This window comes from Palaemon carinicauda, chromosome 43 (assembly GCF_036898095.1).
Source record: "Palaemon carinicauda isolate YSFRI2023 chromosome 43, ASM3689809v2, whole genome shotgun sequence".
Taxonomy (NCBI): domain Eukaryota; kingdom Metazoa; phylum Arthropoda; class Malacostraca; order Decapoda; family Palaemonidae; genus Palaemon; species Palaemon carinicauda.
In genome coordinates, this window is record NC_090767.1 from 3,159,140 (window position 1) to 3,182,661 (window position 23,522).

Sequence of the window (23,522 nt, forward strand, 5' to 3'; positions counted from 1 at the left end):
ACTATACACAATTATATACTATACAATATACACACTCATACACTATACACTATAGAGACTTATACACTATACACTTTACACACTTATACCCTATACACACCTATAAACTATATAGTATATACTATACACACTTATACACTAGACACACTTATACACACTTATACACTATACACACTTATACACTATAAACACTTATACACTTATACACTTATACACTTATACACTATGCACTATACACACTTATAAACTATACATACTTATACACTTATATACTTATACACCATACAATATACACACTTTTAAACTATACGCACTTATATACTATACACACATTATACACTACACATTTATACACTTTACACTATAAATATATACACTACACTATACACACTTATATATTTATACAATTATACACTATACACTATACACACTTATACACTATACACACTTTTACACTTATACACTTATACACTATATACACTATACACTATACAAACTTATACACTATAAACAAATATACAATTATACACTTATACCCCTATGCACTATACACACTTATTCCCTTTCCACACCATACACTTATACACTGTACACTATACGCACTTATACACTATACACACTTATACACTTATACACTATACACTATACACACTAATACACACTTATACACTATACAATATACACTATACACAATTATACACTTATACACTTATAGACTATACACACTTATACACAATATACAATTCACACTTGAACACTCATACAATATACACTATACACACTTATAGACTATACACTATACATACATATACACTTATACACTTATAAACTATACACTATACACTATACACACTTATACACTATATACACTTACACACTATGCACACTTATACACTGTATACACTATTACACTACACATTATACACACTTATAGACTTATACACACTTATACACTATACACACTTTTACACTATACACACTTATACACATATACACTTTTACACTATAACCACTTTTACACTATACACACTTATACACATATACACTCATACACTAAATACTATACACACTTATAAACTATACACTATACACACTTATACACTATACACTATATACATTTATACAATATACACTCTTATACCTTCATACACTATACACTATACAAACTTATACACTAAACACTATAAACACTTATACACTATACACTATACACACTTATACACTTATACACTATACACTATACACACTTATACACATATACACTTATACACATATACACTTATACACTAAATACTATACACACTTATAAACTATACACTATACACACTTATACACTATACGCTATACACAATTATACACTATACACTCTTATACACTTATACACTATACACTATACACACTTATACACTATACACTATACACACTTATACACTATACACTATACACACTTATACACTATACACTATAAACATCTATATGCTGTAAACACTTATACACTATATACACTTATACACTATACACACTTATAAACTACAGACACTTATACACTATATACACTTATACACTATACACTATACACACTTATACACTATACACTATACACAATTATACACTATACACTATACACACTTATACACTATACACTATACTTTATACACACTTATAAACTATTCACTATACACACTTCTACACTATACACACTTATACACTATACAAACTTATACACTTATACACTATACACAATTATACACTATACAATATACACACTCATACATTAAACACTATACATACTTATACACTATACATTTTACACACTTATACACTATACACACTTATACACTATACAGTATATACTATACAAACGTATACACTACACACTTATACACACTTATACATTATATGCACTTATACACTATAAACACTTATACACTTCTACACTTATACACTTATACACTATGCACTATACACACTTATAAACTATACACACTTATACACTTATACACTCATACACTATACAATATACACACTTATACACTATACGCATTTATATACTATACACACATTATACACTATACACACTTATACACTTTCACACTATAAACATATACACTACACTATACACACTTATATATTTATACAATTATACACTATACACTATACACAATTATACACTATACACACTTATACACTTATACACTTATACACTATATACACTATACACTATACAAACTTATACACTATACACAATTATACACTTATACACTTATACACTTATACACTATACACACTTATTCCCTTTCCACACCATACACTTATACACTTATACACTATACACTATACACACTTATACACTATACACACTTATACACTTGTACACTATACACTATACACACTAATATGCACTTATAAACTATACACACTAATACACTCATTCATTCATTCACACTTATACAATCATACACTATACACACTTATACACTACACACTATACCTATTTATACACTATACATACTTATACTCATATACACTACACTATACATCTTATACACTATATGCTATACACACTTATACAATATACAATATACACTATACACACTTATACACTTATACACTATACACTATACACACTGATACACAATATACTATACACACTTATACACTATACACACTTATACACTATACACTATACACACTTATACACTATACACTATACACTATACACACCTATACACTTATACACTTATACACTATACACTATACACACTTATACACTATATACTATATAATCAGCCACCAGGAAACCCATAGTTTTGAAAATCAGCCTCCTGGTAAGCCCAAAGTTTGAAAATCAGCCCCCTGGTAAACCAAAAGTTTGAAAATCAGCTCCCTGAAACCAAAAGTTTTCAAATCAACCCCAAGGAAACCCAAAGTTATAAAATGATCTCCTGGGAAACCCAAAGTTTGAAAATCAGCCCCCAGGAAAACCAAAAGTTCAAAAAATCAGCCCCCTGAAAACCATAAGATTGAAAATTAGCCCCCAGAAAACCCAAAGTTTGAAAATCAACCCCAAAGGAAACCCAAAGTTTGAAAATCAGCCACCTGAAAAATCCAAAGTTTGGAAATCTGCCCCCTGAAAACCAAAAGTTATAAAATCAGTCCCCAGGAAACCGAAAGTTTGAAAATCAGCTCCCAGAAAACCCATAGTTTTAAAAAACAGCCCCAAAAAACCACAAGTTTGAAAATAAGCCCTCCCGAAAACCAGAAGTTTGGGAATCAGCCCCCTGAAATCTAAAGTTTGAATATCAGCCCCGTGAAAACCCAAAGTTTGAAAATCAGCCCCCTGGAAACCAAAAGTTTGAAAATCAGCGCCCAAGAAACCCACAGTTTAAAAATCATTCCTTGGAGAACCCGAAGTTCGAAAATCCGCCCCCTGGAAAACCAAAAGTTTGAAAATAAGCCCCAAGGAAACCCAAAGTTTTGAAATCAGCCCCTGGAAAACCTACAGTTTGAAAATCAGCCTCCTGGAAAACGCAAAGTTTGGAAATCCGCCCACAGGAAACCCAAAGTTTGAAAATGAGCCCACTTCAAAAACCTACAGTTTGAAAAAGAGCCTCCTGGAAAACCCAAAGTTTGTAAATCAGCCCCCTGAAAAACGCAAAGTTTGAAAATAAGACCCCTGAAAACCCAAAGTTTGAAAATCAGCCCCCAGGAAACCCAATGTTTGAAAATCAGTCCCTTGGAGATCCCAAAGTTTGAAAACCAGCACCAAAAAACTAAAAGTTTTAATATCAGCCCCCTGAAAACCATAGATTTGAAAATCAGCCCCCTGAAAATCCAGAGTTTGAAAATCAGCCCCCAGGAAACCCATCGTTTGAAAATCAGCCCCCAGGAAAGCCCCAAGTTTGAAAATCAGCCACCTGGTAAACCAAGAGCTGAAACTCAGCCCCCTGACACCAAAAGTTTTATAATCAGCCCCAAGGAAACCCAAAGTTTGAAAATGATCTCTCGGGAAACCCAAAGTTCGAAAATCCGCCCCAGGAAAACCAAAAGTTTGAAAATCAGCCCCTTGAAAACCAAGTTTGAAAATCAGCCCCTTCGAGAACCCAAAGTTTGGAAATCAGCCACCTGAAAACCATAAGATTGAAAAGTAGCCCCCAGAAAACACAAAGTTTGGAAATCAACCCCAAGGAAACTCAAAGTTTGAAAATCAGTCACCTGAAAAATCCAAAGTTGGGAAATCTGCCCCCTGAAAACCAAAAGTTCGAAAATTAGCCCCCGGGAAACACAAAGTTTGAAAATCAGCCTCCAGAAAACCCATAGTTTGAAAAACAGCCCCAAAAAAACAAAAAATTTAAAATAAGCCCTCCTGAAAACCAGAAATTTTGAAATCAGCCCCCTGAAACCAAAAGTTTGAAAATCAGCCCCGTGAAAACCCAAAGTTTGGAAATCAGCCCCATGGAAACCAAAAGTTTGAAAATCAGCCCCCAGGAACCCCACAGTTTAAAAATCATTCCTTGGAGAACCCAAAGTTCAAAAATCCGCCCCCTGGAAAATCAAAATTTTGAAAATCAGCCCTTGGAAAACCCAGAGTTTGAAAATCAGCCTCCTGGAGAACCCAAAGTTTGAAAATCTGTCTCAAGGAAACCCAAAGTTTGAAAATGAGCCCCCTTGAAAACCTACAGTTTGAAAAACAGCCTCCTAGAAAACCCAAAGTTTGTAAATCAGCCCCTGAAAAACACAAAGTTCGAAAATCCGCCCCCTGAAAACCCAAAGTTCGGAAATCAGGCCCCAGGAAACGCAAAGTTTGAAGATCGGCCCCCGAGAAACCCAAAGTTTGAAAAGCAGCCGCCTGGTAAACCAAAAGTTTGAAAATCAGCCCCCTGAAAACCAAAAGTTTGAAAATCAGCCCCCGGGAAACCCAAAGTTTGAAAATCAGCCCCCAGAAAACCCATAGTTTGAAAATCAGCGTATGAATACCAAAACATTGAAAATAAGCCCTCTTGAAAACCAAAATTTTGAAAATCAGCCCACTGAAACGAAAAGGTTGAAAATCAGCCCCGTGAAAACCCAAGTTTGAAAATCAGACCCCTAAAAACCAAAAGTTTGAAAATCTGCCCCAAGGAAACCCACAGTTTAAAAATCATTCCTTGGAGAACCCAAAGTTCAAAAATCAGCCCCCTTGAAAAACAAAAGTTTGAAAATCAGCCCCAAGGAAACCCAAAGTTTGAAAATCATCCCTTGGGGAAACTAAAATTTGAAAATCAGCCTCCTGGAACACCCAAAGCTTGAAAATCAGCCCGAATGAAACCCAAAGTTTGAAAATGAGCCCCTTGAAAACCTACAGTTTGAAAAACAGACTCCTGGAAAACCGAAAGTTTGTAAATCAGCCACCTGAAAAACACAAAGTTTGAAAATCAGCCCCCTGAAAACCCAAAGTTTGAAAATCAGGCCCAAAGAAACCCAAAGTTTGAAAATCACCCCTGGTAAACCAAAAGTTTGAAAAGCAGCCCCCTGGAAAAAACCCAAAGTTTGAAAATCATCACCCTGAAAACTTCAATGTTTGACAATCAGCCCCCTGGAAAACCCAAAGTTTGAAAATCAGCCCCAAGAAACCCAGTTTGAAAATCAGCCCCTGGAAAACCCAAAGTTAGAAAATCAGCCACCAGGAAACCCAAAGTTTGAAAATTACCCCTCAGGAAAACCAAAAGTTTAAAAATCAACTCCCTGGAAAACCAAAAGTTTGAAAATCAGCCCCAAGGAAACCCAAAGTTAGAAAATCAGCCCCTTGAAATACTCAAAGTTTGAAAAAATCAACCCACTGACAACCAAAAGTTCGAAAATTAGCCACCAGGAAACCCGTAGTTTGAAAATAAGCCCCCTGGAAACTGCAAAGTTTGAAAATCAGCACCAGAAAACCAAAAGTTTGAAAATCAGCCCTTGAAAACCAAAAGTTTGAAAATCAGCCCCCTGAAAACCCAGAGTTTAAAAATCAGCCCTTTGAAATCCCAGTTTGAAAATCAGCTCCAAGAAAACCAAAGTTTGAAAATCAGCCCCACAGGAAACTCACAGTATATAAATCATTCCCTGGAAAACCCAAAGTTCGAAAGTCCGCCCCCTGGAAAACCAAGTTTGAAAATAAGCCCCCAGAAAACCCAAAGTTTGAAAATCAGCCCCTTGGAGATCCCAAAGTTTCAAAATCAGTCCCAACAAACCAAAAGTTTTAAAATCATCCTCCTGAAAAGCAAAAATTTGAAAAAACAGCCCCCTGAAAACCTGAAGTTTGAAAATCAGCCCCCCAGGAAACCCATAGTTTGAAAATCAATCCCCTTGAAAACCAAGTTTGAAAATCAGCCCCTGGAAAACCTACAATTTGAAAATTAGCCTACTGGAAAACAGAAAGTTTGAAATTTAGCCCCTTGGAAAACCAAAAGTTTGAAAATCGGCTCCCAGGGAACCATAGGTTGGAAAATCAGCACCCAAGAAAACCTACAGTTTGAAAAACAGACTCCTGGAAAGCCCAAAGTTTGTAAATCAGCCACCTGAAAACTACAAAGTTTCAAAATCAGCCCCCTGAAAACCCAAAATTTGAAAATCAGGCCAAAGGAAAGCCATAATTTGGAAATCATCCCACGGGAATCCCAAAGTTTGAAAATCAGCCCCCTTGAAAACCAAAAGTTTGAGAATCAGCCCCAAAGAAACCCAAAGTTTGAAAATCAGCCCCTGGAAAACCTACAATTCGAAAATCAGCCTGTTGGAAAATCCAAAGTTTTATATTACCCATAAGGAAAACCAAAGTTTGAAAATGAGCCACCTTGAAATCCTAGAGTTTGAAAAACAGACTCCTGGAAAACCCAAAGTTTGTAAATCAGCCACCTGAAAAACACAAAGTTTGAAAATCAGCCCCCCGAAAACCCAAAGATCGAAAATCAGGCCCAAGGAAACCCAAAGTTTCAAAATCAGCTCCCGGGAAACCCAAAGTTTATAAAGCAGCCCCCTAGAAAAAACCGAAAGTTTGAATATCATCACCCTGAAAACCCCAAAGTTTGAGAATCAGCCCCTGGGAAACCCAAAGTTTGAAAATCAGCCCCAAGAAACCCAGAGTTTGAAAAACAGCCCCCTGGAAACCCGAAAGTTATAAAATCAGCGCCCAGGAAACCAAAAGTTTGAAAATTAGCCCTCAGGAAAACCAAAAGTTTGAAAAGCAACTCCCTGGAAAATAAAAAGTTTGAAAATCAGCCCCCTGGAAAACCCAAAGTTGGAAATTCAGCCCCCTGGAAAACCAAAAGTTTGAAAATCAGCCCCCAGGAAACCCAAAGTTTGAGAATCAGCCCCTTGAAAAACCCAAAGTTTGAAAAAATCAGCCCACTGACAACCAAAAGTATGAAAATCAGCCATCAGGAAACCCGAAGTTTAAAAATAAGCCCCCTGGAAACTTCAAAATTTGAAAATCAGCCCCAGGAAAACAAAAGTTTGAAAATCAGCCCCCTGATAACCAAATGTTCGAAAATAAGACCCTTGAAAACCCAAAGTTTGAAAATCAGCCCTCTGAAATCCCAGTTTGAAAATCAGCCCCAAGAAACCCAAAGTTTGAAAATGAGCCCCCCTGAAACCCAAAGTTTGAGATTCAGCCCCCTGGAAAACCCAAAGTTTAAAAATCTGCCCCCTGAACACCAAAAGTTTGAAAATCAGCCCCCAGGAAACCCAAAGTTTGAAAGTCAGCCCTCTGAAAAACCCAAAGTTTAAAAATTAGCCCCAGGAAATCCAAAGTTTGAAAATAAGCCCCAAAAACCAAAAGTATGAAAATCAGACCCCGGGAAACCTAAAGTTTTGAAATCAGCCCCCTGGAAAACCCAAAGTTCAAAAATCCGCCCCAGGAAACCCAAAGTTTAAACATCAGCCTTTTGTAAAACCCAAAGTTGTGAAATCAGCCCCTGAAAACCAAAAGTTTGAAAATCAGCCCCTTGAAAATAGAGTTTGGAAATCAGCCCCCTGAAAACCTAAAGTTTGAAAATCAGCCCCCTGAAACCCAGAAATTTGAAAATCATCCCCCCGAAAACCCAAAGTATGAAAATCAGCCCCATGGAAACCCAAAGTTGGAAAATCAGCCCAGGAAAACCAAAAGTTAAAAAGTCAGTGCCCTGAAAACCCAAAGGTTGAAAATCAGACCCCATGAAAACCAAAAGTTTGAAAATCAGCCCCTTGAAAACCCAAAGTTGGAAAATCAGCCCCCAGGGAACCCAAAGTTTCAAAATTAGCCCCAAAGGATACCCAAAGTTTGAAAATCAGCCCCCAGGAAACCAAAAGTTTACAAAGCATCTTCCTGGAAAAAAACCAAAAGTTTGAAAATCATCCCCCTGAAAAACCCAAAGTTTTAAAATCAGCTCCCAAGAAACCAAGTTTGAAAATAATCCCCCTGGAAAACCCAAAGTTTGTAAATCAGCCCCTTGGAAAACCCAAAGTTTGAAACTATGCCCCCAAAAAACCCAAAGTTTGAAAATCAGCCCCAAAGATACCCCAAAATTTGAAAATCAGCCCCTACGAAACCCAAAGATTGAGAATCAGCCCCTTGAAACCCCAAAGTTTGTAAATCAGCCCCCTGACAACCCAAAGTTTGAAAATCAGCCCTTCCAGATACCAAAGTTTGAAAATCAGCCCCAAAAAACCAAAAGTTTTAAAATCAGCCCCTGAACACCAAATATTTTAAAATCAGCCCCCTTAAAACCCAAAGTTTGAAAATCAGCCCCTTGAAAACCCAAAGTATGAAAATCAGCCCCCAGGAAACCCAAAGTTTTAAAATCAGCCCTTGGAAAGCCCAAAGTTTGAAAATCAGCCAACTGGTAAACAAAAAGTTTGAAAATCATCCCCTGAAACCAAAAGTTTGAAAATCACCCCTAAGGAAACCCAAAGTTTGAAAACCATCCCCCAGAAAACCCAGAGTTTGAAAATCAGCCCCCAGAAAACCCAAAGTTTGAAAACCAGCCCCCTGAAACCAAAAGTTTGGAATTTAGCCCACTGGAAAACCGAAAGTTTGAAAATCTGCCCTCAGGAAACCCAAAGTTTGAAAATCAGCCCCTTGAAAAACCCAAAGTTTGAAAAAATCAGCCCACTGACAACCAAAAGTTTGAAAATCAGCCACCAGGAAACCCAAAGTTTGAAAATAAGCCCACTGGAAACTGCAAAGTTTGAAAATCAGCGCCAGGAAAACAAAAGTTTGAAAATCAGCCCTTGAAAACCAAAAGTTTGAAAATCAGCTCCCTGAAAAACCAAAGTTTTAAAATCAGCCCTTTGATATTCCAGTTTGAAAATCAGCCCCAAGAAAACGAAAGTTTAAAAATCAGCCCCCAGGAAACCCAAAGTTTGAAAAGGAGCCCCCAGGAAACCCACAGTTTAAAAATCATTCCCTGGAAAACCAAAAGTTCGAAAATCTGCCCCCTGGAAAACCAAAAGTTTGAAAATCAGCCCCCAGGAAACACAAATTTTGATAAACAGCCCCTTGGAGATCCCAAAGTTTGAAAATCAGCCACAAAAAAACTAAAAGTTTTAAAATCAGCCCCCTGAAAACCATAAATTTGAAAATCACCCCCCTGAAAACCCAGAGTTTGAAAATCAGCCCCCAGGAAACCCATCGTTTGAAAATATCCCCCAGGAAAGCCCAAAGTTTGAAAATCAGCCCCCTGGTAAACGAAAAGTGTAAAATCAGCCCCCTGAAACCAAAAGTTTTATAATCAGCACCAAGGAAACCAAAAGTTTGAAAATAGTCTCTCGGGAAACCCAAAATTTGAAAATCAGCCCCCAGGAAAACCAAGAGTTTGAAAATCAGCCCCCTGAAAACCAAAAGTTTGAAAATTAGACCCCTCGAGAACCCAAAGTTTGGAAATCAGCCACCTGAAAACCATAAGATTGAAAATTAGCCCCCAGAAAACCCAGAGTTTGAAAATCAGCCCCAAGGAAACCCAAAGTTTGAAAATCAGTCACCTGAAAAATCCAAAGTTTGGAAATCTGCCCCTGAAAACCAAAAGTTTGAAAGTCAGCCCCCGGGAAACCCAAAGTTTGAAAATCAGCCCTCAGAAAACCCAGTTTGAAAATCAGCCCCCAAAAAACCAAAAATTTAAAATAAGCCCTCCTGAAAACCAGAAATTTGGAAATCAGCCCCCTGAAACCAAAAGTTTGAAAATCAGCCCCGTGAAAACCCAAAGTTTGAAAATCGGCCCCATGGAAACCAAAAGTTTGAAAATCAGCCCCCAGGAACCCCACAGTTTAAAAATCATTCCTTGGAGAACCCAAAGTTCAAAAATCCACCCCCTGGAAAACCAAAAGTTTGAAAATCAGCCCCAAGGAAACCTGAAGTTTGAAAATCAGCCCTTGGAAAACCTACAGTATGAAAATCAGCCTCCTGGAGAACCCAAAGTTTGAAAATCAGTCCCAAGGAAACCCAAAGTTTGAAAAAGAGCCTCCTTGAAAACCTACAACTTGAAAAACAGCCTCCTAGAAAACCCAAAGTTTGTAAATCAGCCACCTGAAAAACACAAAGTTTGAAAATTCGCCCCCTGAAAACCCAAAGTTCGGAAATCAGGCTCCAGGAAATGCAAAGTTTGAAAATCAGCCCCAAGAAGCCAACAGTTTGAAAATCAGCCCCTTGGAAAACCCAAAGTTAGAAAATCGGCCCCCAGGAAACCCAAAGTTTGAAATTGAGCCCCTTGGAAAACCAAAAGTTTGAAAATCAGCCCCAAGGAAACCCAAAGTTTGAAAATCAGCCCCTTGAAAAACCCAAAGTTTGAAAAAATCAGCCCACTGACAACCAAAAGTTTGGAAATCAGCCACAAGGAAACCCAAAGTTTGAAAATAAGCCCCCTGGGAACTGCAAAGTTGGAAAATCAGCGCCAGGGAAACAAAAGTTTGAAAATAAGCCCTTGAAAACCCAAAGTTTGAAAATCAGCCCCCTGAAAACCCAAAGTTTGAAAATCAGCCCATTGATATTCAAGTTTGAAAATCAGCACCAAGAAAACCAAAGTTTAAAAATCAGCCCCCCAAGAAACCAAAAGTCTGAAAATGAGCCCCCAGGAAACCCACAGTTTAAAATCATTCCCTGGAAAACCCAAAGTTCGAAAATCCGCCCCCTGGAGAACCAAAAGTTTGAAAATCAGCCCCCAGGAAACCCAATGTTTGAAAATCAGTCCCTTGGAGATCCCAAAGTTTGAAAATCAGCCCCAAGAAAACCAAAGTTTAAAAATCAGCCCCCCAAGAAACCAAAAGTCTGAAAATGAGCCCCCAGGAAACCCACAGTTTAGAATCATTCCCTGGAAAACCCAAAGTTCGAAAATCCGCCCCCTGGAAAACCCAAAGGTTGAAAATCAGCCCCCAGGAAACCCAATGTTTGAAAATCAGTCCCTTGGAGATCCCAAAGTTTGAAAATCAGCCCCAAAAAACTGAAAGTTTTAAAATTAGCTCCCTGAAAACCATAAATTTGAAAATCAGCCCCCTGAAAACCCAGAGTTTGAAAATCAGCCCCAGGAAAGCCATCGTTTGAAAATCAGCCCCCAGGAAAGCCCAAAGTTTGAAAATCAGCCCCCTGGTAAACCAAGAGTTGAAAATCAGCCCCCTGGTAAACCAAGAGTTGAAAATCAGCCCCCTGAAACCAAAAGTTTTATAATCATCCCCAAGGAAACCCAAAGTTTGAAAATGATCTCTCGAGAAACCCAAAATTTGAAAATCAGCCCCCAGGAACACCAAAAGTTTGAAAATCAGCCCCTTGAAAACCAAAAGTTTGAAAATCAGACCCCTCGAGAACCCAAACTTTGGAAATCAGCCACCTGAAAACCATAAGATTGAAAATTAGCCCCCAAAAAACACAAAGTTTGAAAATCAGCCCCAAGGAAACCCAAAGTTTGAAAATCAGTCACCTGAAAAATCCAAAGTTTGGGAATCTGCCCCCTGAAAACCAAAAGTTTGAAAATCAGCCCCCAGGAACACACAAAGTTTGAACATCAGACCCCTCGAGAACCCAAACTTTGGAAATCAGCCACCTGAAAACCATAAGATTGAAAATTAGCCCCCAGAAAACACAAAGTTTGAAAATCAGCCCCAAGGAAACCCAAAGTTTGAAAATCAGTCACCTGAAAAATAAAAAGTTTGGGAATCTGCCCCCTGAAAACCAAAAGTTTGAAAATCAGCCCCCAGGAAACCCAAAGTTTGAAAATCAGCCTTTAGAAAACCCATAATTTGAAAAACAGCCCCAAAAAAACAAAAAATTGAAAATAAGCCCTCCAGGAAACCAGAAATTTGGAAATCAGCCCCCTGAAACCAAAGGTTTGAAAATCAGCCCCGTGAAAACCCAAAGTTTGGAAACCAGCCCCTGGTAAACCAAAAGTTTGAAAATCAGCCCCCAGGAACCCCACAGTTCAAAAATCATTCCTTGGAGAACCCAAAGTTCAAAAATCCGCCCCCTGGAAAACCAAAAGTTTGAAAATCAGCCCCAAAGAAACCCAAAGTTTAAAAATCAGCCCTTGGAAAACCTACAGTATGAAAATCAGCCTCTTGGAGAACCCAAAGTTTGAGAATGAGCCCCCTTGAAAACCTACAGTTCGAAAAACAGCCTCCTAGAAAACCCAAAGTTTGTAAATCAGCCCCTGAAAAACAAAAAGTTTGATAATCCGCCCCCTGAAAACTCAAATTTTTAAAATCAGGCCCCAGGAAACGCAAAGTTTGAAAATCGGCCCCCGAGAAACCCAAAGTTTGAAAAGCAGCTGCCTGGTAAACCAAAAGTTTGAAAATCAGTCCCCTGAAAACCAAAAGTTTGAAAATCAGCCCCTGGGAAACCCAAAGTTTGAAAATCAGCCCCCAGAAAACCCATAGTTTGAAAATCAGCCCAAGAATACCAAAAGATTGAAATTAAGCCCTCTTGAAAACCAAAATTTTGAAAATCAGCCCCCTGAAACGAAAACTTTGAAAATCTGCCCCGTGAAAACCCAAGTTTGAAAATCAGACCCCTAAAAACCAAAAGTTTGAAAATCTGCCCCAAGGAAACCCACAGTTTAAAAATCATTCCTTGGAGAACCCAAAGTTCAAAAATCAGCCCCCTTGAAAAACAAAAGTTTGAAAATCAGCCCCAAGGAAAACCAAAATTCGAAAATCAGCCCCTGGAAAAACTAAAATTTGAAAATCAGCCTCCTGTAACACCCAAAGCTTGAAAATCTGCCCCAAGGAAACCCAAAGTTTGAAAATGAGCCCCCTTGAAAACCTACAGTTTGAAACAGACTCCTGGAAAACCGAAAGTTTGTAAATCAGCCACCTGAAAAACACAAAGTTTGAAAATCAGCCCCCTGAAAACCCAAAGTTTGAAAATCAGGCCAAAGGAACCCAAAGTTTGAAAATCAGCCCCTGGTAAACCAAAAGTTTGAAAAGCAGCCCCCTGGAAAAAACCCAAAGTTTGAAAATCATCACCCTGAAAACCCCAATATTTGACAATCAGCCCCCTGGAAAACCCAAAGTTTGAAAATCAGCCCCAAGAAACCCAGTTTGAGAATCAGCCCCTGGAAAACCCAAAGTTAGAAAATCCGCCCCCAGGAAACAAAATGTTTGAAAATTACCCCTCAGGAAAACCAAAAGTTTAAAAATCAACTCCCTGGAAAACCAAAAGTTTGAAAATCAGCCCACAGGAAACCCAAAGTTTGAAAATCAGCCCCTTGAAATACTCAAAGTTTGAAAAAATTAACCCACTGACAACCAAAAGTTTTAAAATCAGCCACCAGGAAACCCGTAGTTTGGAAATAAGCCCCCTGGAAACTACAAAGTTTGAAATTCAGCACTTGGAAAACCTACAGTACGAAAATCAGCCTCCTGGAGAACCCAAAGTTTGAAAATCTGTCCAAAGGAAACCCAAAGTTTGAAAATGAGCCCCCTTGAAAACCTACAGTTCGAAAAACAGCCTCCTAGAAAACCCAAAGTTTGTAAATCAGCCCCTGAAAAAAAAAAGTTTGAAAATCCGCCCCCTGAAAACCCAAATTTTGAAAATCAGGCCCCCGGAAACGCAAAGTTTGAGAATCGGCCCCCGAGAAACCCAAAGTTTGAAAAGCAGCCGCCTGGTAAACCAAAAGTTTGAAAATCAGTCCCCTGAAAACCAAAAGTTTGAAAATCAGCCCCCGGGAAACCCAAAGTTTGAAAATCAGCCCCCAGAAAACCCACAGTTTGAAAATCAGCCCAAGAATACCAAAAGATTGAAAATAAGCCCTCTTGAAAACCAAAATTTTGAAAATCAGCCCCCTGAAAAGAAAAGTTTGAAAATCAGCCCCGTGAAAACCCAAGTTTGAAAATCAGACCCCTAAAAACCAAAAGTTTGAAAATCTGCCCCAAGGAAACCCACAGTTTAAAAATCATTCCTTGGAGAACCCAGAGTTCAAAAATCAGCCTCCTTGAAAAACAAAAGTTTGAAAATCAGCCCCAAGGAAACCCAAAATTTGAAAATCAGCCCCGGGAAAAACTAAAATTTGAAAATCAGCCTCCTGTAACACCCAAAGCTTGAAAATCTCCCCCAAGGAAACCCAAAGTTTGAAAATGAGCCCCCTTGAAAACCTACAGTTTGTAAAACAGACTCCTGGAAAACCCAAAGTTTGTAAATCAGCCACCTGAAAAACACAAAGTTTGAAAATCAGCCCCTGAAAACTCAAAGTTTGAAAATCAGGCCAAAGGAACCCAAAGTTTGAAAATCAGCCCCTGGTAAACCAAAAGTTTGAAAAGTAGCCCCCTGGAAAAAAACCCAAAGTTTGAAAATCATCACCCTGAAAACCCCAATGTTTGACAATCAGCCCCCGGAAAAACCCAAAGTTTGAAAATCAGCCCCAAGAAACCCAGTTTGAAAATCAGCCCCTGGAAAACCCAAAGTTAGAAAATCAGCCCCCAGGAAACAAAAAGTTTGAAAATTACCCCTCAGGAAAACCAAAAGTTTAAAAATCAACTCCCTGGAAAACCAAAAGTTTGAAAATCAGCCCCAGGAAACCCAAAGTTTGAAAATCAGCCCCTTGAAATACTCAAAGTTTGAAAGAATCAACCCACTGACAACCAAAAGTTTGAAATTCAGCCACCAGGAAACCCGTAGTTTGGAAATAAGCCCCCTGGAAACTGCAAAGTTTGAAAATCAGCACCAGGAAACCAAAAGTTTGAAAATCAGCCCTTGAAAACCAAAAGTTTGAAAATCAGTCCCCTGAAAACCCAAAGTTTAAAAATCAGCCCATTGAAATCCCAGTTCGAAAATCAGCCCCAAGAAAACCAAAGTTTGAAAATAAGCCCCACAGGAAACCCAAAGTCTCAAAATCAGCCCCCAGGAAACTCACAGTATGTAAATCATTCCCTGGAAAACCCAAAGTTCGAAAATCCGCCCCCTGGAAAACCAAAAGTTTGAAAATAAGCCCCACAGGAAACCCAAAGTCTCAAAATCAGCCCCCAGGAAACTCACAGTATGTAAATCATTCCCTGGAAAACCCAAAGTTCGAAAATCCGCCCCCTGGAAAACCAAAAGTTTGAAAATAAGCCCCCAGAAAACCCAAAGTTTGAAAATCAGCCCCTTGGAGATCCCAAAGTTTCAAAATCAGTCCCAACAAACCAAAAGTTTTAAAATCATCCTCCTGAAAACCAAAAATTTGAAAAAACAGCCCCCTGAAAACCTGAAGTTTGAAAATCAGCCCCCAGTAAACCCATAGTTTGAAAATCAATCCCCTTGAAAACCAAGTTTGAAAATCCACCCCTGGAAAACCTACAATTTGAAAATTAGCCTCCTAGAAAACAGAAAGTTTGAAATTTAGCCCCTTGGAAAACCAAAAATTTGAAAATCGGCCCCCAGGGAACCATAGGTTTGAGAATCAGCGCCCAAGAAAACCTACAGTTTGAAAAACAGACTCCTGGAAAGCCCAAAGTTTGTAAATCAGCCACCTGAAAACCACAAAGTTTGAAAATCAGCCCCCCGAAAACCCAAAGTTTGAAAATCAGGCCCAAGGAAACCCAAAGTTTCAAAATCAGCTCCCGGGAAACCCAAAGTTTATAAAGCAGCCCCCTAGAAAAAACCGAAAGTTTGAATATCTTCACCCTGAAAACCCCAAAGTTTGAGAATCAGCCCCTGGGAAACCCAAAGTTTGAAAATCAGCCCCAAGAAACCCAGAGTTTGAAAAACAGCCCCCTGGAAACCCCAAAGTTATAAAATCAGCCCCCAGGAAACCAAAAGTTTGAAAATTAGCCCTCATGGAAAACCAAAAGTTTGAAAAGCAACTCCCTGGAAAATAAAAAGTTTGAAAATCAGCCCCCTGGAAAACCCAAAGTTGGAAATTCAGCCCCCTGGAAAACCAAAAGTTTGAAAATCAGCCCCCAGGAAACCCAAAGTTTGAGAATCAGCCCCTTGAAAAACCCAAAGTTTGAAAAAATCAGCCCACTGACAACCAAAAGTAAGAAAATCAGCCATCAGGAAACCCGAAGTTTAAAAATAAGCCCCCTGGAAACTTCAAAATTTGAAAATCAGCCCCAGGAAAACAAAAGTTTGAAAATCAGCCCCCTGATAACCGAATGTTCGAAAATAAGTCCCTTGAAAACCCAAAGTTTGAAAATCAGCCCTCTGAAATCCCAGTTTGAAAACCAGCCCCAAGAAACCCAAAGTTTGAAAATGAGCCCCCCTGAAACCCAAAGTTTGAGAATCAGCCCCCTGGATAACCCAAAGTTTAAAAATCTGCCCCCTGAACACCAAAAGTTTGAAAATCAGCCCCCAGGAAACCCAAAGTTTGAAAGTCAGCCCTCTGAAAAACCCAAAGTTTAAAAATTAGCCCCAGGAAACCCAAAGTTTGAAAATAAGCCCCAAAAACCAAAAGTATGAAAATCAGACCCCGGGAAACCTAAAGTTTTGAAATCAGCCCCCTGGAAAACCCGAAGTTCAAAAATCCGCCCCAGGAAACCCAAAGTTTAAACATCAGCCTTTTGTAAAACCCTAAGTTGTAAAATCAGCCCCAGAAAACCAAAAGTTTGAAAATCAGCCCCTTGAAAATAGAGTTTGGAAATCAGCCCCCTGAAAACCTAAAGTTTGAAAATCAGCCCCCTGAAACCCAGAAATTTGAAAATCATCCCCCTGAAAACCCAAAGTCTGAAAATCAGCCCCATGAAAACCCAAAGTTGGAAAATCAGCCCAGGAAAACCAAAAGTTAAAAAATCAGTGCCCTGAAAACCCAAAGATTGAAAATCAGACCCCATGAAAACCAAAAGTTTGAAAATCAGCCCCTTGAAAACCCAAAGTTGGAAAATCAGCCCCCAGGGAACCCAAAGTTTCAAAATTAGCCCCAAAGGATACCCAAAGTTTGAAAATAAGCCCCCAGGAAACCAAAAGTTTACAAAGCATCTTCCTGGAAAAAAACCAAAAGTTTGAAAATCATCCGCCTGAAAAACCCAAAGTTTTAAAATCAGCTCCCAAGAAACCAAGTTTGAAAATAATCCCCCTGGAAAACCCAAAGTTTGTAAATCAGCCCCTTGGAAAACCCAAAGTTTGAAACTATGCCCCCAAAAAACCCAAAGTTTGAAAATCAGCCCCAAAGATACCCCAAAATTTGAAAATCAGCCCCTACGAAACCCAAAGTTTGAGAATCAGCCCCTTGAAAACCCCAAAGTTTGTAAATCAGCCCCCTGACAACCCAAAGTTTGAAAATCAGCCCTTCTAGATACCAAAGTTTGAAAATCAGCCCCAAAAAACCAAAAGTTTTAAAATCAGCCCCTGAACACCAAATATTTTAAAATCAGCCCCCTTAACCCTGGATAGGTACGGTGGGTCGTTTGCGACCCCGAGCGTAAAAAAAAAACAGGTTTTTCTCACGTGACTCACCCCTGTGACTGAATTTGTGGGTGATCGACCTGCAGGAGGTGTCTCCCCTACACGCTCTAGTAGTGTCCAGATGTGCATTGCTGTAGCTGTACTCCTTCCCCGATTTCTGAGACGCGCCGGGGTCGTTCGCGTCCGAGTTTACCCTTCTGAGGTAGTTTGCATAATTATCAAAGTTATTACGTATTATGAAATTGTCGTAGAATGGTGCAACTTGTATAGGTTATCAGTTGTGGAAAGTCTAGGTGGATTGTTTGACTACCATGTGCATGTTTTTTTTTTTAGTTAAAATGTCGTTCATCACCACGAGGACCATTTTACCGCGAGTGCCCCTTTTTCATTTTTTTTCATTTTTTTGCCGTCATTTTTCCGTAAGATATTGCCAAATAGTGTCGTAAAACTTTTGCTTGTTTAGTGTTGGAAAGTGTGTCTAGATGATCTGGCTACCCATGCATGACTTTGTTTTTGTCAGATACGACGTAGTTATTGGTATATTGGGTATTTAACTGCGGTTACCAATTTCTGTTTTTTTTTCAATATTTGTAAAAATTACTACGTAGTAAGGAATTGCCGTATATTATTCATTTTTTTTTTCATGTTTATGTGTTAGAAAGTGTGCCTTGATGGTTGGGCTAACACGTGCATGTCTTTTTTTTTATCTGAGATGTCGTATATTAGAATGTCGGGCATTTTACCGCGAGTGTCCCTTTTTAATTTTTTTTAATTTTTTTGCCAAGTCAATTTTCCGTAAGATATTGCGAAATAGTGTCGTAAAACTTTTGCTTTTTTAATGTTGGAAAGTGTGTCTGGATGATCTGGCTACCCATGCGTGATTTTGTTTTTGTCAGATACGACGTAGTTATTGGTATATTGGGTATTTAACTGCGGTTGCCAATTTCTGTCTTTTTTTCAATATTTGTAAAAATTTACTACGTAGTAAGGAATTGCCGTATATTATTGATTTTTTTTTCATGTTTATGTGTTAGAAAGTGTGCCTTGATGTTGGGCTAACACGTGCATGTCTTTTTTTTTATCTGAGATGCCGTATATTAGAATGTTGGGCCTTTTTCCGCGAGTGCCCCTTTTTATTTGTTTTGCATTTTTTTGCTTAGTCATGTTACCGTAAGGAATTGGCAAGTAGTGTCGCAAAACTTATATTTTTATAGTGTTGGAAAGTGTTTCTAGATGATCTGGCTACCCATGCCTATTTTTTTTTAGCCAGATATGGCGTATATATGAGTATGTGTTCGATTTTCCTGTGATTGCCATTTTTTCGTTTTTTCCCATTTCTTTCAAAATTACTACGTACTAAGGAACTATCACAGAGTAATATTTCATTTATATGTTTATTTGTCGGAAAATATACCTTGATGGTTTGCCTAGCACGTGGCTGAAATTTTTTTTTTCTGAAATGCCGTATATTAGAATGGCCATTTTTCCACGAGTGCACCTTTTTATTTGTTTTGCATTTTTTTGCTTAGTCATGTTACCGTAAGGAATTGGCAAGTAGTGTCGCAAAACTTATATTTTTATAGTGTTGGAAAGTGTTTCTAGATGATCTGGCTACCCATGCCTATCTTTTTTTTAGCCAGATATGGCGTATATATAGGTATGTGTTCGATTTTCCGGTGATTGCCATTTTTTCGTTTTTTCCCAATTCTTTCAAAATTACTACGTACTAAGGAACTATCACAGAGTAATGATTCCTCTAGATGTTTATTTGTCGGAAAATTTTGTTTACTTTTTTTTTTGATTGAATATCATCAAATTTTTTTAGCTAAAATATAGTTTTACATTTTTTTTTCGATTTTATTTCCCTTCAAAAAAATTTTTTTGGGTCAGAATTTTAATTTTATAGTCGTAAAATAATCGACAATTATCCAGCAACCCACCATACAATTTTTATGCATATCCAATAATAATTAGATTAGTAAATAACACCTTGAAATTGACATACCCTTCCTACATTTCAAGTGGCAGATTAGGGAGTCTGAGTCAGTGTGGTTGGCGGCCATTTTGTGGACATATCCGAAGCGTAAGCTGCCCTATCTATATATATTCTTGTTCCCTATAGAATTTGTGATATTTTGGTATATTTTTACCTGCATAAATATCATATTATATATTAAATATATGTATTTTTTTACGAAATTTCCAAGTACTCAAAAAATTACCTTTAGATATGGCCCCTGATATAAATGTAATTTACAAAATAATGAAGATTTTTTTACATATTTCTATTTTAGGATAACATATGTTTATTCCCTAAAAAAATTAGCCACTTCCTATTTCATTTGGGTACCCAAAAAAATTCATGAAATTTGGACAATTTTTTTTGGCCAAAAAAAGTTACCCTTTTTTCTCATTTCAGATCTTCACCTCCATGGGTCCGACTTCATCCAAAATACATCAAGATGTGTCCTAAACATTCAAGAATCAATTCCTAAAAGGATTTGTGTATATATGTATAAACTTTTTTTTTATGAATTTTTATGTCAGGTCTTTTTTTTCTACTTAATTTTTTAAAATATTTATAATAAATAGTTTTTCTGCAGATGAGTAGTATTTATCTTTACAGTTGTTTTAAGCATTCATTGAAGTTTTTTTTGGCAAAAGAAAAAAAGGAGGTTACTGCAAAAACTGATTTTTCAAGAATATTTTTTGGCGTCGGGGTCGTTCGCGTCCGAGTATACCCTTAAAGGGGTGTCCGAGGACCGTACCTATCCAGGGTTAAAACCCAAAGTTTGAAAATCAGCCCCTTGAAAACCCAAAGTATGAAAATCAGCCCCCAGGAAACCCAAACTTTTAAAATCAGCCCTTGGAAAGCCCAAAGTTTGAAAATCAGCCAACTGGTAAACAAAAAGTTTGAAAATCATCCCCCTGAAACCAAAAGTTTTAAAATCACCCCTAAGGAAACCCAAAGTTTGAAAACCATCCCCCAGAAAACCCAGAGTTTGAAAATCAGCCCCCAGAAAACCCAAAGTTTGAAAACCAGCCCCCTGAAACCAAAAGTTTGGAATTTAGCCCCCTGGAAAACCGAAAGTTTGAAAATCTGCCCTCAGGAAACCCAAAGTTTGAAAATCAGCCCCTTGAAAAACCCAAAGTTTGAAAAAATCAGCCCACTGACAACCAAAAGTTTGAAAATCAGCCACCAGGAAACCCAAAGTTTGAAAATAAGCCCACTGGAAACTGCAAAGTTTGAAAATCAGCGCCAGGAAAACAAAAGTTTGAAAATCAGCCCTTGAAAACCAAAAGTTTGAAAATCTTCTCCCTGAAAAACCAAAGTTTTAAAATCAGCCCTTTGATATTCCAGTTTGAAAATCAGCCCCAAGAAAACGAAAGTTTAAAAATCAGCCCCCCAGGAAACCCAAAGTTTGAAAATGAGCCCCCAGGAAACCCACAGTTTAAAAATCATTCCCTGGAAAACCAAAAGTTCGAAAATCTGCCCCCTGGAAAACCAAAAGTTTGAAAATCAGCCCCCAGGAAACACAAATTTTGATAAACAGCCCCTTGGAGATCCCAAAGTTTGAAAATCAGCCGAAAAAACTAAAAGTTTTAAAATCAGCCCCCTGAAAACCATAAATTTGAAAATCACCCCCCTGAAAACCCAGAGTTTGAAAATCAGCCCCCAGGAAACCCATCGTTTGAAAATATCCCCCAGGAAAGCCCAAAGTTTGAAAATCAGCCCCCTGGTAAACCAAAAGTGTAAAATCAGCCCCCTGAAACCAAAAGTTTTATAATCAGCACCAAGGAAACCAAAAGTTTGAAAATAGTCTCTGGGGAAACCCAAAATTTGAAAATCAGCCCCCAGGAAAACCAAGAGTTTGAAAATCAGCCCCCTGAAAACCAAAAGTTTGAAAATTAGACCCCTCGAGAACCCAAAGTTTGGAAATCAGCCACCTGAAAACCATAAGATTGAAAATTAGCCCCCAGAAAACCCAGTTTGAAAATCAGCCCCAAGGAAACCCAAAGTTTGAAAATCAGTCACCTGAAAAATCCTAAGTTTGGAAATCTGCCCCTGAAAACCAAAAGTTTGAAAGTCAGCCCCCGGGAAACCCAAAGTTTGAAAATCAACCCTCAGAAAACCCATAGTTTGAAAATCAGCCCCCAAAAAACCAAAAATTTAAAATAAGCCCTCCTGAAAACCAGAAATTTGGAAATCAGCCCCCTGAAACCAAAAGTTTGAAAATCAGCCCCGTGAAAACCCAAAGTTTGAAAATCGGCCCCATGGAAACCAACAGTTTGAAAATCAGCCCCCAGGAACCCCACAGTTTAAAAATCATTTCTTGGAGAACCCAAAGTTCAAAAATCCGCCCCCTGGAAAACCAAAAGTTTGAAAATCAGCCCCAAGGAAACCTGAAGTTTGAAAATCAGCCCTTGGAAAACCTACAGTAAGAAAATCAGCCTCCTGGAGAACCCAAAGTTTGAAAATCAGTCCCAAGGAAACCAAAGTTTGAAAAAGAGCCCCCTTGAAAACCTACAGCTTGAAAAACAGCCTCCTAGAAAACCCAAAGTTTGTAAATCAGCCACCTGAAAAACACAAAGTTTGAAAATTCGCCCCCTGAAAACCCAAAGTTCGGAAATCAGGCCCCAGGAAATGCAAAGTTTGAAAATCAGCCCCAAGAAGCCAACAGTTTGAAAATCAGCCCCTTGGAAAACCCAAAGTTTCAAAATCAGTCCCAACAAACCAAAAGTTTTAAAATCATCCTCCTGAAAACCAAAAATTTGAAAAAACAGCCCCCTGAAAACCTGAAGTTTGAAAATCAGCCCCCAGTAAACCCATAGTTTGAAAATCAATCCCCTTGAAAACCAAGTTTGAAAATCCGCCCCTGGAAAACCTACAATTTGAAAATTAGCCTCCTGGAAAACAGAAAGTTTGAAATTTAGCCCCTTGAAAACCAAAAATTTGAAAATCGGCCCCCAGGGAACCATAGGTTTGAGAATCAGCGCCCAAGAAAACCTACAGTTTGAAAAACAGACTCCTGGAAAGCCCAAAGTTTGTAAATCAGCCACCTGAAAACCACAAAGTTTGAAAATCAGCCCCCCGAAAACCCAAAGTTTGAAAATCAGGCCCAAGGAAACCCAAAGTTTCAAAATCAGCTCCCGGGAAACCCAAAGTTTATAAAGCAGCCCCTAGAAAAAACCGAAAGTTTGAATATCATCACCCTGAAAACCCCAAAGTTTGAGAATCAGCCCCTGGGAAACCCAAAGTTTGAAAATCAGCCCCAAGAAACCCAGAGTTTGAAAAACAGCCCCCTGGAAACCCCAAAGTTATAAAATCAGCCCCCAGGAAACCAAAAGTTTGAAAATTAGCCCTCAGGAAAACCAAAAGTTTGAAAAGCAACTCCCTGGAAAATAAAAAGTTTGAAAATCAGCCCCCTGGAAAACCCAAAGTTGGAAATTCAGCCCCCTGGAAAACCAAAAGTTTGAAAATCAGCCCCCAGGAAACCCAAAGTTTGAGAATCAGCCCCTTGAAAAACCCAAAGTTTGAAAAAATCAGCCCACTGACAACCAAAAGTATGAAAATCAGCCATCAGGAAACCCGAAGTTTAAAAATAAGCCCCCTGGAAACTTCAGAATTTGAAAATCAGCCCCAGGAAAACAAAAGTTTGAAAATCAGCCCCCTGATAACCGAATGTTCGAAAATAAGACCCTTGAAAACCCAAAGTTTGAAAATCAGCCC

The 23,522-nt window shown here is 38.4% G+C and overlaps 1 protein-coding gene across 1 annotated transcript in view; it reads left to right on the forward strand.

Annotated features, from left to right (window-relative positions):
* Positions 1-23,522, forward strand: part of LOC137633505 (uncharacterized) — a 117,322-nt gene that overhangs the window by 89,740 nt on the left and 4,060 nt on the right. Inside the window, exons 6-8 of the mRNA XM_068365800.1 lie at positions 4,683-4,852; positions 8,897-9,087; positions 10,135-10,407. Coding sequence (XP_068221901.1) covers positions 4,683-4,852; positions 8,897-9,087; positions 10,135-10,407 — 634 coding nt within the window. The remainder of the gene's footprint in view (positions 1-4,682; positions 4,853-8,896; positions 9,088-10,134; positions 10,408-23,522) is intronic.